The sequence below is a fragment of the Acipenser ruthenus genome, chromosome 9 (assembly GCF_902713425.1).
Source record: "Acipenser ruthenus chromosome 9, fAciRut3.2 maternal haplotype, whole genome shotgun sequence".
Lineage (NCBI taxonomy): Eukaryota > Metazoa > Chordata > Actinopteri > Acipenseriformes > Acipenseridae > Acipenser > Acipenser ruthenus.
The window spans coordinates 37,799,828-37,819,794 of record NC_081197.1 but is presented as its reverse complement, the minus strand read 5'-3'; the positions used below and the strand labels follow the sequence as shown (position 1 = coordinate 37,819,794).

At 39.2% G+C, this 19,967-nt stretch overlaps 1 protein-coding gene and 1 long non-coding RNA gene across 3 annotated transcripts; one reads left to right on the top strand and one right to left on the bottom strand.

The window, feature by feature from the left end:
• Positions 1 to 349: 349 nt before the first annotated feature.
• Positions 350 to 4,629, bottom strand: LOC117405162 (uncharacterized). Its single transcript, XR_004544826.3, has 3 exons — positions 3,491 to 4,629; positions 2,246 to 2,338; positions 350 to 839 (listed from the first exon to the last, which is right to left on the bottom strand). It is a non-coding gene; the product is annotated as an uncharacterized LOC117405162 (long non-coding RNA).
• Positions 4,630 to 9,424: 4,795 nt separating this feature from the next.
• Positions 9,425 to 19,881, top strand: LOC117405256 (transmembrane protein 50B-like). Of its 2 annotated transcripts, none has more exons than XM_034008180.3 (7): positions 9,425 to 9,545; positions 12,045 to 12,225; positions 14,577 to 14,689; positions 15,146 to 15,213; positions 15,891 to 15,983; positions 16,642 to 16,699; positions 18,870 to 19,881. In XM_034008180.3, the coding sequence occupies exons 2-7, from the start codon at positions 12,127 to 12,129 to the stop codon at positions 18,913 to 18,915; spliced, it is 477 nt and encodes a 158-aa protein (XP_033864071.1). In that variant the 5' UTR covers positions 9,425 to 9,545; positions 12,045 to 12,126; the 3' UTR covers positions 18,916 to 19,881. The 2 variants fall into 2 exon arrangements, with proteins under 2 accessions (XP_033864071.1, XP_033864072.1); XM_034008181.2 differs by lacking the exon at positions 9,425 to 9,545 and adding an exon at positions 11,095 to 11,114.
• Positions 19,882 to 19,967: the final 86 nt, after the last annotated feature.

The following is a 19,967-nucleotide window of genomic DNA, read 5'->3' as shown; positions in this document are numbered from 1 at the left end:
CAGTTCTAACAGACACAGTGAAGTTTATTCGATTGATATAAATACTTTCTCTGTTTAAATAATGTATAAAGGGCCATATGAATCTAATAAAAATCAATTGCTGTATATTTGTCTCATTAGTTTATTTCAGTCTATAAAAATATCCACCAGTCACTGCGTGCCCCTTTAGAAAGTTCTGATCACATTGTGCTTCAGGTATTCTGGGTGAAACTCGCTTGCTCATTAGGGATGAACAATTTACACATTTTCTTTGTTTCTTTTACTTCCTGGATACAAAAGACCACACTCTCATTAATGCTAATCACTTCCTATAGTGGCTGATGATGTACAAATACCAGGTGACACAAAACAGTTTCTGGGATAGACTTTATTGAAAGGTATACAAACAGCAAAAACAATTTCTTCAGACCTGGTCACCTCCCATATGCATAGAGTTTATGACCAAGTCTTCATTCACTTGCTGGGCAGAGATAGTCAGCTTTTTAATTAAGAGGTTTTACACTAAGCAGGAGAGAGGAAGGGAAGGAGGCATTGGTTGAGGAGAGGGGAAAGGGGGTCTGGCTGGTATATTTCTATAAATAAAATGCAGATTTTGTAAATCTATATTATGTAAAGGTGACAAAGCTATGATATAATTAACTTTTTTTTTTTTTTAATTGGCGGGATGAATTTGCTGAGCTTGCTGACATGACTCATTTTCTGGTATCATTGTCCCTCCTTCCTCCATGGACAATGTGACCTTTAACCTCAGAAGCCGCATTTCTGAACAGCTCTCTCACAGGGAGGTTTGCTGCTCAGGACTGGCTCTTGTTTATACTGCTCCACGACTGCCTTTCGCTCTGTGGGACGTAAAGAAATTAGGAATTAGTTCATTTGTATTATTAAACACTATAGCCCTCCCCACCCCCCACTCACACAAAACAGTTGCTCATTCCAAAAAGTCATATGAGACTAACTGTACTCTGCATTATCATATTTTATTACATTGTTGAAAATAAGACATTCATTAGAGTGAATTTAACTGGCATTTGAAATAAAATGACACCTCAGCTGGAGCGACAAAATCCATTAAGGCAAAAGAGAATGGAAATGTAGCTACTCTTTGAATTATTAATACAGTCTCAATGGAAGTTTACTGCACATGTATACACATATATATATATATATCTGCATGCCAAATCAGTCTGAAACAGCTGCTATTAATTAATAGGTACAGACAATAAATCTACCCTCTATCAAACCACGACCCAGTCTTGACTGCTCATGACAGTGGCAATTTCTTTATATTTTATATTGATCTTGAATTATATATCTGTTGTATTTTACTGTATTTTGCTTTATATTTTACTGTTTTTTGGGTTTTTTTGTGCGTTTTTTTGCGGTAAATAGTGAGACCCCTGTGCAGTAACACAGCGCTTCCTCCTGTTTCACCTGACAAAAATGCAGCCAAAACAAATGGGAGAGACAAGCTACGGTAATGTAACAGTAAATCATTAAACAGTTTTAGATACTGTTTTTTTTTTTTTTCCAATCTGTGATATTTAGTTGTTTTTGTGCATTTTCATTTCAAAGTGAACTGTGACATTAGGGCCTTATCGAGCACTATATTCTGCAGTTTTGAATACGGTACTTACTTTGGATCCTGTTTCATTTCTGGAGACTGCGTGTTTTTGTTTGTTTGTTTGTTTGTTTTAGGCTATTTTTTAAAATCTTTTGCTAAATTACATTACCTTTTATGTTGTATGGAGTTATGTGCATGGCTAACATTTTGATTTAATTTTGCTGTTGGGTCGTTAATGGTGAATTGTACAAACTGCTATAATACGTATCAGATTTAAAAGTATGTACTGTATTACAATCCACGTACAATCTTTTGGCAAGTGGTATTTTCATTATCATGTCGTTCAGAATTAAAATACTTCTTCTGTAGTGTACCAACTAAACCAATCCAGTACATCTAAATGGAAGCCTACTTATTTTAAAACACAATCTTTTCAGATACATATTTTTGATATTGTATCTTTTTTGTGTTCCCTGAAAAACAGACAAGGGTTGGAACGGGGCAAAATGAAATAATCAGATATGCATCACACGCATTTAACCGTCACTGAAGTCAACATTTTATAGGTTCGGATATGTGAGTGCTGACTGTATTTGGGTTAATAAACCAAGTGTTTGGTCTCTTGCTGGACAGACATAACCTCTTAATAAATGTAGCCAAAGCTGCCAGTTATCAATCGCTCACCTTTGGCCTGGCTACATGATGCTTTGGAAGGCTTCACTGGCTGGTCAGCACTGGTGAGGGCAGCTCTGATCTTCCTCACCACATAGCTGCAGGCTGTGGGAGGGGAATAGGAGAGATAAAAAGGTTATTCTAAAGATCTACCCTTGCATACCTACCCCCTGCATACGTGCACACTGAAAATAATATAATAGTTATTTAAAAGACATTGAGGAAAACATGCAGGTTCTTAATCTGACATATGTCCCCTGTGTCCCATTCCAAAAAAAAGAAAAAAAAACATTTACCTTTGCTGTGGAAATAGTATTTTAATTTCTGATATCATGGCATTTAACTTGTTTATGGTGTTTTGATATCATCTTTATCAATATAAATAAATGTATGACAAATATTGTTAAATTGGTTAAATAGAGGTTATTTACTGAATCATCGTGGTGACCAGAAATGATCCCAACAATGATGCTTCACATAGACAAACGGTTTATTGTAAATCGGAATGTTATGATGAAACGAATTAAAGTAATTCTGTAGTTTCATGTGATACCGAGAATGATGCAACATTTTTTCTCAATCGTAGTATAATCCAGGTTAAGAAAAGAAAAATGCACAATAATGTTTTCAGCAATACAGGAAATCTACAAGCCTAGAGATACTGTAACAAATGTATTCCTGTGGCTGAGTGCCCCACCCCTTTGTATATTTTGTTATGATTTATTGTACTATTGTTGATAAAACATTCTATTCAAGTTTCAAGCTAATTTTAGAATCTTACAAAGGGGTTGACAGCAATAAAAAAATTAATGTTTATTTCAATTCCTATATGTATGTTTTTTTTCATTTACAACAATTTCCTAAAACTCAACACAAATGATTCAGCAACAGTAGACTCAGAGCTTCAACCTACTTATTTGAGGACTGCCTTATATTATTAACTAAATCAATGCAGAATTCTGCTGGTCTCCAAAGCAACAGGTTATAACAATTTCATGAATTCCAAACTTTTTGGAATCTCAGTCTGCCTTAGCTTAGAGTCTCATTGCAAGCAATGTGTTTCATTTAATCACTTCCCAACTACAAAGTTGTATACGAGATGATTCCCAGTTGTTTTCTTTTATTGAACATTCTCGCATTCTCTGACAATCTAACTGCAGAGGAAGTATTCTCTTTGAAAACTCTTTAATGCTTTGATTGACTACAGACAGAAATACTAACATTCTGCTAAGTTATAGCTAGACAAAAGGAGCTTACCGTTAATGATAAGTAAGACCATCTTCACTTGGTTTTCTTATTGGAAGGCTTACTGGAATGTTTTGTCTCAGGTTTGGCTGATTCACAACCTGCAGCTGTTACAAACACTGGCACCAAGATTAGCAATAATAACACTGGAGTTTAATTTGGGAGAGAGAGAAGAGGTGTGGTTTGATTTTGTATGAGATATGTAAGTTCAAATGGGCTTTTGGGACCTGCATTAGTGAAAGTGCACTTGATTTTATTCTGCTAAGACTGCTGATGATACCGTGTTTTATATTAATACGTCATTTGTTGGGTATTATTCTAAGATAGAAACAGAAGTCAGACTGACAACAGCTGTGTTTAAAATGTGCAAATAATCAATGTATATTGACTACCATATAGTACTTAAGTTCTAATATTTGCCTATATAAGGACTTTTTATTAGATGCATGTGACAATGAAACATATTTTCTCTTAAATAAGGGGTAGATGTACTAAGATGGACCAGTCGCAGTGCAAACATACCACAATTTGCATTTTCTTTATGACAGTTCACAAAGTGCACATTTTGTCGTATGTACTAAGAAAAAATATGTTAATGAAGAGAGCCATCTTAGCGAGAGTTGCAGTTGAGTTGTGGTTTGCTGCAGCAAACATCACTGCACATTGTTTCATGAATAACTATTTACACCACAAGCACTTTAGCACTCACTGTGGACTTTGTGTTTTGTGTTACGTGTGGGTAGGAACGGGATTGTTATTATTATGGGACCAACAACAGAGCAGTACATGCTGCTGTATTGCTTGTTCTCATTGATATTGTTTACTGCCGTTTGTCATCAGACTTTGGATTCCCAAATAAAAAAATCATTGCACCTGGATTATTGCTGTCTGTCTGTTCATTGATCACTGCAGCATTCCTGCACCTGCACACTGTTAACCACTTTGCCACAGTTCAATTAAACTATTTAGAACAGGGTTGGAAGGGTCAACCGTGGCCACCTCTGCCCTACAGTGTAACAGCATTGTGATGCCAGATATGGCAGCAGCTTACTGCAAATACCTGCAGAGAAAATCAAGTGGACCCAAAGTCTTCTTACAGTATGTATTAAATAGCTGTGTGTCCTACATGGACCTCTCAGAACTAAATTTCCCATCATCCTCCTGCTCAGATATGTAACTGAGATGGATTTACCAGTGAGCAGGGGGGTGATGGGAAATGTAGTTCTGAGAGGTCCATGCGGATACATGGGAAGCCATCTTGAGGCAGGGAATGCAATTTAAAAGTTTAAAAAAGTGGTCAAAATGTAAAAAAACTAAATTAAAACAATACACCCACCTTACTTAAACAGTTGTAGCAACACATGGGAACATGTAACACAATAAAATAAAAAGGTCCTTATGTACCCTTTAACATTGATTATTTTTATGGTTTGTGAATATTGTTGCCAAATTATCCTTTTGTTTCAGTAGATGCACTTTATCATTCAGTGAGCCATTTTGTAGATTGATTGATTACCAAGGCTGCATTTGGAATAGGTCAGTATCTGTGCAATGTTTGTGGTAAAGCAATGTTTTACTTCAATAACCAATGATTCTAATCAGTTCCATTTCAATTAGAAGATGACCAACAACATACTTATGAGAGATGCCTGACTGTTGGTAGGTATTACTGAGCTCTTTATATCAGAGCTGCCGATAGGCCCCTTCCTGGGTTGACGGGCCTTCAAAAAAAAAAACAGCTAGTCAGTTGTGTTTTTCCTCCATCAGGGCTGCGTTGTTATCTGCCCTCCTGTAGAGTAGACCTTGCCAGCTGCCTCGGCCCACCCACCCTGGTGTGTCGGGCTCTGTTGTTTTTAAATTCGCCCATCGCGGCTTTAGCCTGTGTATCTCCCTGGTTTATGCTGTGCGCTGACCAGGTGTGTGACTACACATCTGGTCAGGGCAGGCACTGCTGCTTTAGCTGCCCCCCCCCGGTGCTTCGGTATTTGGGTGCATGCTCAGCCCTTGGTACTTTGGTGCCTCGGTGCGCATGGTCCTCGGTGCACATGGTGCATACAGTGCCTGGTGCCCACGGTGCTCAGTGCACACGGTGCTTCGGTGCACGTAGCGCCTCGGTGCATGTGGTACGCGGTGCACACGGTGCTTGGTGCACTCGGTGTGTATGGTGCTCGGTGCAATCACTGTTTAGTACCTAGGTGCAGGTACACCCGGTGCGGTGCTCGCTGTACTCGGTGATCGGTGCGCACGGTACTCGGTGCACACGGTAACAATACACTACATGCGCACGGTGCTTGGTGCATCGCCCCTGCGTAGCCGTTCCCCATCTCCACAAGCGAGATGGGTTAAGCGATTTCCTGGAGGAGGTACACTTCTCTTGGGATCATCCGGCCTCGGCGCCAAGCATGCTGAAGCAAGCTTGGCAGGGTTTCCCCCGGTCGACTCCACCATTGCGGCCTTAGTCAAGGCCCTGCCGGTGGGTGGTTTGCCCAAGGACCCTGTGTGCCTGAACCAGCAGTGCAGGGTTACAGAGACACACGTGAGGAGGGCATATGCAGCGGAGGCACAGGTAACCCGCTTGGCTAACACAGCGGGCATACTAACGACCTACATGGATGGCATCTGCTACTCCAGATCTCCGGATCTCAAGGGCAAACCCTAGGCCGGAGCCTGGCAAGCCTCGTGGTAGCTCACAGACAGCTATGGCTGCCACAAGTGAGGATCCCAGATGCAGACAAAGTGGCGCTACTAGATGCGCCGATATCCCCGGGGCATACCTTTGGGCCAGCTGTGGAGGAGATCTTGCAGGGCGTCTCGGCAAGTGGCACGTTTTCAAAGTGCGTAGACGCTATCCTGGACCCCTTGTGGTTGCAGGGGATCAAAGTATTAAACTACCTTGACGACTGGTTGATTTGTTCCCAGTCGCGAGAGGGAGCAGTGGCCCACACGGCGATTGTGACAGAGCATCTAGTGTGGCTGGGCCTCACCATCAACGATGCAAACAGTCGGTTTACACCACTACAGTGCACAACATACTCGGAGCTCCGACTGGACTCCAGTACGATGCGTGTATACCTGTTGGATGACAGGGTAGCAGCTATTCAAAGTTGCCTCTCCCGGTTTCGACAGGTGTCAGAAAATGTTGGTTCTGATGGACACAGCCGTATCAGCTATCGAGCTGGGCTTACTTTGCATGCGTCCGCTTCAAGCGTGGCTCAATGCATTCAACTTGTATCCAAAGCATGACAGACACCGTCGGCTGACAGTGTCGAGCTCATGTTCGACAGCCCTGCGCTGGTGGAGGTGTGCCTCTCATCTGCACGAAGGCGCACATTTGGGAACGGTTTGGGAAGGCACAGGTTGATCTCTACGCCTTGGCGGAGATGACACACTGCCCCCTGTGGTACTCCCTCCACCGCTTAGGCGGTTCACTTGACGTTGACGCCCTAGCCCATGAGTGGCCCAGGATGCTCCTTTATGTGTTCCTACCGATACCATTGCTCCCGGCCTTCGCAGAGAAGGTCTAGTTAAAGAAAGCGACAGTTCTCCTGTGGCGCCCCGGTGGCCCAGGAGAATCTGGTTTTCGACCCTGTGCCAGCTTCGCATGGATCTCCTCAGTCAGGTGAAAGGCACTCTCAGGCATCCGGAACCGGGCAGGTTCCAATTATGGGTCTGGCCCCTGAACGGGACCGCTGGTCAGCCTTAGGGCTAACTGACACAGTAGTGGGTACGTTGCAGAACGCTAGGTCAGGCTCCACTAGGTCGTTATATGCCTACAAATGGAGATATTTTCAGAACTGGTGTCTGACTAAGGGTCATGACCCAGTCTCTTGTACATGCCAGTTATCTTGCAGTTTCTGCAAGAACTGCTCGATGCTGGTAGGTCACCTTCTACACTGGCGGCCATTTCTGCGTGCCATGGCCCCATTGATTCAGTATCTCCAGGCGCGCATTTCTTGGCAACCCCTTTTTTTTAACGGTATTCGGTGATTACGCCCTCCAAGGAGGGTCCTTCTCCCTGAATGGAGTCTTGATATTGTACTGGAGGCTCTCACGAAGGCCCTGTTTGAGCCCATACATTCCATAGAGTTGAAGTATCTGTCTTTGACTACAGCCTTCCTCTTGGCTATCACCTCCAGTAAGCGGGTCAATGAGTTATAGGCGCTGTCGGTACACAGCTCCTGCATGCGTATTTGGGAAGATGTCTACAGGGTATCACTACGTACAAACCCTGTTTTCCTCCATAAGGTGATCACAGCCTTCCACATGAATCAGTCTGTGGAACTGGAGTCTTTACATCCACCTCCATTTTCTTCGGAGGAGGAAAGGAGATTGAACTTCCTCTGCCTGGTACGGGCATTGGGGTGTTACGTGGATAGGACAAGAGCTCTGCATCATTCTGACCAGCTCTTTGTCTGTCACGGTATACAGACCCTATGACAGTCCCTCTTGAAGCAGCGACTATCGCACTGGATTGTGGACACAGTCTCAAATGCATATGATAGTGCCGGCTAGGAACCCTGACTGTTTTGATCTCTCGGTAGGTAGGACCGAGAACGTCACCCAAGGAAGGGGCCTATCAGCAGCTCTGATATAAAGATCTCAGTAATACCTACCAATAGGCAAGCATATCTCATAAGTATGTTGTTGGTCATCCTTTCTTTTAGGGAACCAGGTTTACGGAACGTAATGTTTTCATTGTATTTCACTTAAAAACTGTTCTGTAGTAACTAAAACACCACAAGGGGGCATTGTAGGAACATTTGTTAACTTGCTGCAAAATATCCTTTCTGCGCTGTATCTATGGCAACAGGTCTATTGGTAACTGAAGCTCCAGCTAAGAATGACGAGCACTGGCGCCGCCCACGTTTGAAACTGGGAGCAACCAAATTAGTCCAACTTATTTTCCTCCCTGTCAAATATCAGGAAGTATTCCTTGTATCAATATTTTAAGAACATTCAAGACATGGAACAAAACATACCAGCCTGCCTAACAGTTCCAGCCCTTTGTAATTCCCCGAGAGAGAAAATACAATCGAACAAAACATTTCAAAACAAAACAGGTTGATTTACAAACACAAGCATAATATTGCAGGAAAATAACCATAGTTTACCAAAGCAATATGTTTCACTCATGGGACAAATGTCACCAAGTCATTCTAAACAAAGAAAACGTTTTATTTCCATTTTATTTTGTGTATATTATGTAACAGGCAATCACTAAGTGTCAAAACCGACAGAATCTGAACTTTAGAGTGTATGCCTCAAGACCATGACACACTTTTTAGGGCAGTCATTGCCAGCAACAGTTGTCTTGATTTTTTTATATTGAAAAATGTCAGGTTGCTGTTAGCTGAACAAAACAGATAGCTGCGCCCTTAGACATGCAATGTCTTTTATTAAGTTACCACCACAACAAAAACTCAAATACAGCTTTTATAAATACAATTAGAAGAGAGATTAAACCCCAGGGCTCTGTCTGCATTCACATGTGTAAGTAAGCAATGACCTGCTCTCCTGTTGGTCACAGCTGGTGATTTGCAGGATTTGCAGCTTGTTCAGACTTGAGGTGCTGGTAGAACTGAGCCAAGAAACTGTGCGTCTGCCAGCATGAATTTGCCTTAGAAATGACGCTTCCCTTTTTATTCTTGTTCACATAGTTCGTAGTTTTCAAATGTTTCATTTTAATATGCATACTGTAATACTAAGTTACATGGTTGGTTCCAGTTCACCCCCAGAAAAGTGGAACCAAACTCTGGTTGGTTCAAGCTCTATATCTTTCCTACTCCACACGTTGATCTCACAGTTGATAACATTATTTAATAAATCATTAAAAAAATAAAATAAAATAAAAAATGTAATCATGACATCCAAAACACCAGATGTCACTGTGAACATTTCAGAGAGCAATAAAATCAATCTTCTTTACTGCTACTGCTTCTCGCCGAAGCCCCATTTCTGTTTTTTCCTGCGACTGGGCACGACGCAATATGATTGGATAGAATTACGTCGTTCAAAGCCCAACCTCACTGGATCTGCTACAGGAACTTAAAGGGCAACACATCTAGAGGTAAGGAAAACACATTCTGCGACAAAACTCGGATATTTTTTAAAGATCTTATCTAAAATAGGGCTGACCAGTGTTGTTAACATTAACCTGAAGATACCATCGTGCGTCTAATTTACATGTATTGAAATAAAAACAGTTAATTGAAGGAAGTAACGATGGTGCACAATGGGAAGTACATGCACACATAAATATACAGTATGTTCAAAATATTTCTATCGCTACTCACTTTTGAGTAAACATTTAATAAACAGTAATATACAAGGTTTTTGGTGCGGGCGAACACCTTTATTGCAATAAGAATGGCAGTATACATTATTCCTTTTTATTTATTTATTTATTTATTTATTCATTCATTATGTATTATTATTCTTATTAGTAGTATTAGTATTTAAATTAAACACATACATAAATAATTAACTGCCCTTTGCTCCAAGGTTGAGAAACGGGTAGCTTTTCTTTGTTTTGCAAATCGTGAGTGAAACTACCTAAAGCTTTTGTTATTTTAACGTAGACTTATAGTAATATGACGATGGAATTTGACAGTCTGCTTTTCTGGCTATAAAGATTGTATTTGGGAATTGCTTAGAGCCTCTTGCCATTGTTTTCCGCTTAGTCCACATTAACATATAGATGTGTCTTTATGTTGTTCTTTTCTGTAGGCTGCTTACTACTACTAAGGCTGGGACCAAATCAAAACTTTGACAACCCGCTGTAATCGCACTTAACAAAACTGCATTTAATAGCGTTTCCTTTTCTTTTTTTGTATCATATTTCTTCTACTCGTAAAAGAAAACACTATTAAATACAGTTTTGTTAAGTGCGATTATAGCGGGTTGTCAAAGTTTTGATTTGGCGGCCCAGCCTAAGTTTGCGGAAGTATTTATTGTGTTGCTTATATTGTAATTGTTTTGTAAACAGGACCCCGTTGCAAACGAGGCCTCGGTCTCCATGGGTACATTTTCTGTATAAATAAATACATTTCTTATTTTGTTAATTTTCAGTTGGTTAAGTACAGTACTACGGCCATTAAAAGGGGATTGCTAAAACATTTCTACTACTACTAGACAACGAGACAAGCACACACTGACATGTATGATCATATTTGAGTATGAATGATGCATGAGCTAAAACATGTGCCTTGTTTCTGCCTGTGTCTGCTTCTCCAGTAGTCGCGATGTGTATATATATATATATATATATATATATATATAATATATATATATATACACACACACACATTTACTCAAAATTACATTTTTAAAATTGTTTTTCCAGACTTACTGTAGAGGCCTATGTTTACATCTAACAGGCTTTTGCAATATATATATATATATATATATATATATATATATATATATTATATATATATATATATATATATATATAATTTGGAGGCCAAGACTGTTTTTGATGAATGTTGAAAAAGAATATTTAAAGTATTGAAGCTCATCATATTCAGATGCATTCCAGAATTTTCAAATTGCATATTTTACTTTTAGTTTAAATAGGCAAACAAACAGCGAGGTGGTGCTCAGATGTCACTGTGAGAATTCGTCTGATCGCTCAATGGTAAACACCTGATACTCTACTGGACAGAGTCTGACTCCTGAATCTGCAGGCCTGCTGTACCTGCATTTCCAGGAAGGCAAATGCACTTCTAATGGGAATTAAAGTGCATTGTTACATCATAATTAAACCTGTTAAAAGGAAACAGTTTCACTTTCATGATGGAGAAAACATTAGCAGACATTAAAAACAAACCTTGACTGAACAGTATTAGAAGTCAGTGCTGTACATGCTTTTTATGAATGATAAGCATTGAATACAAATAAAAATACCCGTTTTAGGCTTTTGTACATCTATGGACAAAAGTTTAGCATCACGTGGAATTTTCGGATTGACAAAATAAGATAAAAATTATATGAACAAAATGTAGATCTTTAATTTTACATCATGTAATCAAAGAAACTACAAAATGATATATCAAAAGTCTACCAGAAGCCATAAATAGTAGTACATTATTTCATGTTAATTTCTGAATATCACATTTTTTGATTTTTGTCAGTTTTCTGTTGCGTGTGTGAAACTGCAAAGTGGTATGCAAGATTTCCATTACACGAGAGTAGATGTTGAAACTTCATGCTGATTTGAACTCGGCTCTTGCCAAGATAAGCACCAACTAAGACGTAGCTTTACAGTAAAATCAATATGTTAACATAACATTATTCAACAGTTTTAATTTGAATTTATGAAGCAAAATTATTTAATTTTATAAGGTGATACAAACCGTTTGTCCATAGATGATATAATACAATTATTTTTTATTTTATTTATTTATTTATTTACATTTTCTGGCCATTTGAAATCACCCGTGCTGATGTGTTTTGTATTTCACTATAGTTTAGGAATCTGTAAAATCCATCTGCCAGGATTGACAATATGTCTGAACCAAAATAATAATACAAAATATATATATATTTTTTCATTTGTCTGGATCAGAAATACAGAGCCATTTTCAGCAGTGGATGAGTGCATGAAAACTTACGGGTAAAGAGCAAGGAGATCACACCCTGAATTCGGGATGGCCGGGTTCCTGGATAACTTTCGCTGGTCCGAGTGTGAATGCATTGACTGGGGAGAGAGGAGGAATGCTGGTGCTTCCATAGTGGCTGGAGTCTTGGTAAGTCTGCTCCTTCACTCAGTATTGTCGTACTTTGTTCTGGAAAGTGTGGGGAACAACAAAAAGTATATGTCTTATTTGCTGCGCAGCCAGTTAAAGCCTGGAAGATCATTTAGTCTTGCTAGGGCTAAGACCATAGCTTCATCATCCCTCTCTCAAAAGACACTGTAATCTGGGACAAATTCATAAAGGGAATTAACCTGTGGAGTTACATAGATGCTATCCAGAGTTCTGGGAACTAGGGTGTGCAAGCTTAATGTTCTTTTTAAAAATAATATTTCTATTTAAATAGCACATACCGGATATTCTTCAGTCAATATTGGAGTACATTAATAATCTTGGTGTAAAGTCTGTTAGAACCTAGGTCAAGAATCCTATTGAAAAGAAGTTGGATCGCAATTTTCTACGTGGGTCAAACTTAGACCATCTGTTAGTCCCAACAGTATAAGACTTTGAAACTATTTTATTGAGAAATGAGACTCAATACACAAAAATGGCAATTCTACTGTTTATAATACAGATAACCATGTACACAGGTTTGCTGCTGAAGGTTTATTAGTCTTCATCTACCTTCCATACAATTTATTTTTATTATCTGTCTGCACTGAAAAGTAGTATAAGGCTTTTATCTTGAAGCAGATATGGGCTGGATGGGAATCCAAGGTATTCATACAGACTTCCTGCTAATGCTATCTTTTTCTGAATCATACTTGCATGACAGCAGTGCTGCAAATTCAAATGAAAGAGGAAGTTGGGTGTTTTTATTTGGCAATGCAAAGTTACAGTAACTGAGGCTGATGCACAATAGTTAAAGCAAATAATTCTTATCTTGACACCAAATGCATCCTGTTTTTGCTTTCATAATTTTTACGTTTATGGAGAAATGAAGATCCAGATTTACTAGCCTCAGTTGCTTCAATTCATGACACGAAAATGACAGACGGCAGCAACCAGTGATCTATTTAGATACAATTTAAATGTTATCATTTAATTAAAATGTTGACAGGCTATTATTCTAACAAACAATCTAAAAAGAAGGTGATTTCTCCTTTTCCATTGGCACCAAGTTCTGTTGCTGAAGGATGCAGCGTTCGCCAAGAGTAAAACAGAAAGCCAGCGACTCGATGAAGAGGTTTCATTGTCTGTCCGAGAGCACTAACATTACAACAATTAAAACACTAAGAGGTCTGTTCAGTGGATCGAAACAGTGCCAGATCTAAATACAACTGTTGTTAAAATCATTAGAGAAGGGGATTTGCGTCAGCATATCTAACGGTGTGTGTGAGTTTGAAAGTGTATTTTGTGAAATGAAAGGTTTAGGTCTTAATTTAGTATTTTAACGCTGTTTGTATTTATATCTGCCACTTTTTAGACTGCTTTGAACGGACCCCTAAATTATTAACTTACCATTTTTTAAAAGATGTACATTTCATCTGCAAAGTAAAATAATACATTCATTGAACAGTTTATAAAGGCAATATCCTGTGAATTGTTGTATTTGATAAAACTGGGACATTTGATTTGTTACATTAATTTATCACTTGCACTGTGATTGCAAATCACGTCACTTTTATTCCACATTCTGTACTGCTGGATTTAGGTGCTAAATATGGCATTTTTTTTGTATTTTGGTCCCCATTATTGTCGCCATCTCATCAGATCATTTAACTAAATTGGTAAATAATGGTGTGGCAGGGTGGAAGCCCAGGGGTCACAAATGGAGATTAGATAAAGGGGCATTCAGAACAGAAAATAGGAGACACTTTTAAACACAGAGAATTGTGAGGGTCTGGAACCAACTGACACCCTGGGATCCTTCAAGAAGCAGCTTGATGAGATTCTAGGATCAATAAGCTACTAACAACCAAACGAGCAAGATGGGCCGAATGGCCTCCTCTCGTTTGTAAACTTTCTTATGTTCTTAACTGAGTGCTAATTGGGGAATGGCCACATTATACATAAAAGGAGAGAAAACCCCTATGTTTGAGGGATTTTGGGGTGAGTATTTGACCTGTGTTTTGAAAAAGTGCAGTGAAGACTCTGCCCAGCCTGGACAATAGCAAACATTTATTTTGAAATGTATGTATTTGTTTTGTTTTGTTTTAACCTTTTATTTTGGCCCTTGTGCCTTTTGTTTATTAGTTTTTGTTTAATAAACGTGCACAAACAGCGCTTCACTGCAGCTTCCCTGATTGAGTCCCCTTTACTGCCAGTAACATCTTGGGCCACAGTGCTGTCCTGCCAGAAGCGGCTTAGCTGCTCATGAAGTGCTGATAACAATTGAAAGTGATGAACCGTAACATTTTCCAAACCGTGTTGCAACCCGTGCATTGTCTTTGTGCCCCCTGCAGTTCTTCACTGGCTGGTGGATAATGATCGATGCTGCTGTGGTTTACCCGAGCCAGGAGCAGCTGAATCATGCCTTCCACACCTGTGGTGTCTTTTCCACAATCGCCTTCTTCATGTGAGTCTTTTCTTGCATGCTTTCACACTGTAGCATAACAGCTATTTATAGGGGATTCTGGAGGGGAGGGAGTACTTTGGATCTGTGTCTTATTTGAAACTCCCCAATACCAAAATTGCTACATACTGCTTTTTCCATTCCCTCTGTATAAATGGTGTTGTGTGACGAGGAAACTGGATAGGATGGGGTGCCTATTTTCAGAGAAACTACCAGAGATACAGGTTTGCTAGAATCATTGCTGGTACTGGTTTCTACAGTATATAGACCACGAGGTCACAGGATGAAGTACAGGAAAACCTGGATGCACATACAATCGGCACCCCTGTATACATATTCCCCTTTTTGTTTTACTAAATGTAGTTGTGTTCGTGCACAATATACAGTAACGAGTTTATGGTCCTACTACTTGATATGCAGTGTTCTACATTTCAGATCACTGTGTATTCTGTGTTTCAGGATAAATGCCGTGTCTAACGGCCAGGTGAGAGGGGACATTTACGGGGAAGGCTGCTTTGGAAGGATAGGTAAGAATGCACTTATGCCTCGGATCCAAAAAGTGTCAGGACTTGTCAATACTGGTGTCAAAACTTTGTTGGATACTCCTCCACTCTACTACGGTTCTGTCTATTTCCACCACCAGTAATGAGGTGTACAGAATTATGTTGCTGTTCCCTTCTGTTGTCCTCAACAGACTATCAAAACACATACATTAAAGTAGCTGACAAAGTAGTGAATACTGTTACCTGTTGTGCACTCCTATTTGTTATATAGGTATGAAATGTGCTGTTGTGAAAGAAACACCTGTTACAGCTTTTTGTATTTACTATGATTATTTTAAATCTAGTAGTACATCAGGTTAAGACATCAGTGTGCAGCACATGCTTTCAGATAGTGTTTCATTTCCGTGGTCATTTCACCTAGGGTTTTTTCCACTCCTCAATTAACTGACGTGCTTTCAGTCTGTAACGTCACTCCTTAAATTCTTGTAATGCCAAACAGTGGAAAAACAGTTGAGAGAAAAAAAAAAAAAAAAACACTGCCTCAGGGTGTGGTTGAAAAGCATTATTATCCCCGCTGTGGGTGCATAATCCGGGCTGTTGCTGATTTGTATGAGTGGAGATGATTGTAGTCATTTAAAATTAGCTATTACTGGAGACCCCACCCCATGCAGCAATTACTAATATTTGCTGTTTGTCCACAGGTGCAAGAATCTGGCTGTTTGTTGGCTTTATGATAATGTTCGGATCCCTCATTGCTTCCATGTGGATTCTGTTCGGAGCCTATGTTGTTCCAAGTAGGTGTTCATCGTAGTTGTTGTTTCTGTAATTTTTTATGTTTAGTAACACTAAAAGGACAAACGTTTAGACTACAAGTATTCATTTTAAAATTAGTTTTTGTTCACATTCTTAAATTCCTATGTTTGTTTTGGCCCCAAAACAGATACTAATGTTGAATACATGTTCAAAATGTTTGCCAATTGATTTTATTTTGTTACTACTACATATACAACCATAGAGTGTTTTATACTGTAGTTACGAATGCATTATTTTCTTTCGCAAGGCTCTAATTCACATAATGATGTTGATACCGGCACCCTAATATGTATAAACCTGCTGTTTTACAAACCCCTTTCCACTTTGTTTTAAATGTAATTGAATTATTTTAATAAGCAAGTCTATACATTACCCCTGGGGGGAAAGCAGTAGCAGCATTAGTTAGAAATTAACAGTTGCATCTCTGTTTGTATCATAAAATAGATTCCTAGATTTCTAATACTATATTATCTTGAGCCTCCTGTTTATAAGTTACTGCTGGTAAAATAAAAACAAAATCAAGCTGTTGTTTCTTTTGACCCCAGATTTAAATCATGAAGGTAATGATCCAGGACTTGTTCTTGTGGTTGTAGTTGGGTTAGATGCCTGTTAAGAATAATGATTTGATCTTTATTGCAGAGAAGGATGTGTACCCTGGGCTTGCTGTGTTTTTCCAAAATGCATTAATATTTTTTAGGTAAGTAGCTTGTTGATTTGGTTTACACTTTCTTCCACCTCACATCAGTATAACACTTCTCAGTGTTAATCTGCATATAGTACCCCCTTTGGGTTTGGTCTCAACACTGAGGGAGCAGAGATTTACTCAAATTAGAATGTGTGTGTGTGTGTGTGTATATATATATATATATATATATATATATATATATATATATATATATATATACAGTGCCTTGCGAAAGTATTCGGCCCCCTTGAACTTTGCGACCTTTTGCCACATTTCAGGCTTCAAACATAAAGATATGAAACTGTAATTTTTTGTGAAGAATCAACAACAAGTGGGACACAATCATGAAGTGGAACGAAATTTATTGGATATTTCAAACTTTTTTAACAAATAAAAAACTGAAAAATTGGGCGTGCAAAATTATTCAGCCCCCTTAAGTTAATACTTTGTAGCGCCACCTTTTGCTGCGATTACAGCTGTAAGTCGCTTGGGGTATGTCTCTATCAGTTTTGCACATCGAGAATTTTTGCCCATTCCTCCTTGCAAAACAGCTCGAGCTCAGTGAGGTTGGATGGAGAGCATTTGTGAACAGCAGTTTTCAGTTCTTTCCACAGATTCTCGATTGGATTCAGGTCTGGACTTTGACTTGGCCATTCTAACACCTGGATATGTTTATTTGTGAACCATTCCATTGTAGATTTTGCTTTATGTTTTGGATCATTGTCTTGTTGGAAGACAAATCTCTGTCCCAGTCTCAGGTCTTTTGCAGACTCCATCAGGTTTTCTTCCAGAATGGTCCTGTATTTGGCTCCATCCATCTTCCCATCAATTTTAACCATCTTCCCTGTCCCTGCTGAAGAAAAGCAGGCCCAAACCATGATGCTGCCACCACCATGTTTGACAGTGGGGATGGTGTGTTCAGGGTGATGAGCTGTGTTGCTTTTACGCCAAACATAACGTTTTGCATTGTTGCCAAAAAGTTTGATTTTGGTTTCATCTGACCAGAGCACCTTCTTCCACATGTTTGGTGTGTCTCCCAGGTGGCTTGTGGCAAACTGTAAACGACACTTTTTATGGATATCTTTAAGAAATGGCTTTCTTCTTGCCACTCTTCCATAAAGGCCAGATTTGTGCAGTATACGACTGATTGTTGTCCTATGGACAGAGTCTCCCACCTCAGCTGTAGATCTCTGCAGTTCATCCAGAGTGATCATGGGCCTCTTGGCTGCATCTCTGATCAGTCTTCTCCTTGTATGAGCTGAAAGTTTAGAGGGACGGCCAGGTCTTGGTAGATTTGCAGTGGTCTGATACTCCTTCCATTTCAACATTATCGCTTGCACAGTGCTCCTTGGGATGTTTAAAGCTTGGGAAATCTTTTTGTATCCAAATCCGGCTTTAAACTTCTCCACAACAGTATCTCGGACCTGCCTGGTGTGTTCCTTGTTCTTCATGATGCTCTCTGCGCTTTAAACGGACCTCTGAGACTATCACAGTGCAGGTGCATTTATACGGAGACTTGATTACACACAGGTGGATTCTATTTATCATCATTAGTCATTTAGGTCAACATTGGATCATTCAGAGATCCTCACTGAACTTCTGGAGAGAGTTTGCTGCACTGAAAGTAAAGGGGCTGAATAATTTTGCACGCCCAATTTTTCAGTTTTTTATTTGTTAAAAAAGTTTGAAATATCCAATAAATTTCGTTCCACTTCATGATTGTGTCCCACTTGTTGTTGATTCTTCACAAAAAATTACAGTTTCATATCTTTATGTTTGAAGCCTGAAATGTGGCAAAAGGTCGCAAAGTTCAAGGGGGCCGAATACTTTCGCAAGGCACTGTATATATATATATATATATATTATATACATACACTTGCTTTGTAGACTACTTACAGTGAGACAACATGTACTCTTGTAAAATACATTCAAGAGCACATACATTGTTATAGTCCATTAGTCACAAAAGCTACACCTTTATTTTATGGTTTGGAATTTGCTCACAGAATCAGAACCTGCATTATCTCCTGTACATCATCAGAGGTGTCACTGTTCCCTTCTTATTGTGTTGTGTCTCTACGGGTCTGTTCACATCTTCAGCTCCCTTTTTATAATTTTTTTTAAGGGTTGGCTGTATGAAAATAATGAAACCTGTTTACATTGTGTTTTGTCTGTTTTACAGTACACTGATCTACAAGTTTGGAAGAACAGAAGATCTGTGGGGATAGCCCCTCCATATCTGTCAGCACCAAGATATCCTTCCTTCACTGTTCTCACCAAGATCCTAAAAAAAACTCTAGAGGGTAACCAGATTCAATGTAATGACTTACTGAATTACTCCCAGCAAAATGCTACCAGGTCCTGCAATCCCTTGCAGAAAGCAAAATGGAACTAATTGAAAGCAAGCCCGTGAGCACGTTTTTCACCATCCTTAGAGGGCCATTCAATGAACAAAATAATAACAGCAGTTAGCATTGCTGCAAGACCTGTTTTATTTACCCTTTTGTGCACTGAACCACTCCACTGTGGCGTGATACCATCAGATTATTGATGGTGCCATTTGAAAGCAACAGAGACACTGAGAGGTTAGAAACAATGTTTTCTTTCTAATTTAGTGGATGCAGGGGTACAAGATTATAGCAAAATATAGCAGTGAACAGGTAAAATTATTGGGACCTCCCTGTGCTTTTAGGATCTTGGTGACAGCGCTGTACTGTAGTTTGGATAGAGGTATTAAAGGTAATGACCCCCGTGCTTCAGAGCCCTGGTGAGAACACTGAAGAAAGGCAGCTAATATTAATACTGTCAAACTGAGAATAATATTATCTTGTACAGCTCAATCCCTTAGCCAGTGTTTTATATTCGGCCAACAGATCATTTTACAGGTTGTATTTTTTTTTTCTTTTTTATTTTTAAGAGGGAACAAATTGCCATATTGTCTTGACTTATGTAGTATTGTTTTTGACACTGTAGTTAAAGTTACCACCTCCCTTCAGCTGCTTTTTTTTTTTTAAATATCTGAAATATGTATCATCTATCATCCTTTATGTTGAATTGCACCACAAGGATCAGCTGTAAATAGGACGCCATGAACAGGGGGAAAAAAAGGGTTTGTGATTATTGTGTACATTTATTAACAAATATATTGTACTCCTGTGTAGATTAAAGAGAATAAATAAAATAAAGTAAGTTTGGGTTGTTACGACGCAAGAGAATTGTATTGTGAAAGACATGCTGAAAAAGTTAGGGTCAGAGAGATCATATTGGTAGTAGGTAATCA

Bases quoted from the DNA above. Each gene is read 5' to 3' on its own strand.
- LOC117405256 (XM_034008180.3), top strand. From the start codon at position 12,127: ATGGCCGGGTTCCTGGATAACTTTCGCTGGTCCGAGTGTGAATGCATT. The intron at 15,984-16,641 runs GTAGGTGTTCAT...TCTTTATTGCAG, and splicing joins CGGAGCCTATGTTGTTCCAA to AGAAGGATGTGTACCCTGGG. The intron at 16,700-18,869 runs GTAAGTAGCTTG...TCTGTTTTACAG, and splicing joins AATGCATTAATATTTTTTAG to TACACTGATCTACAAGTTTG.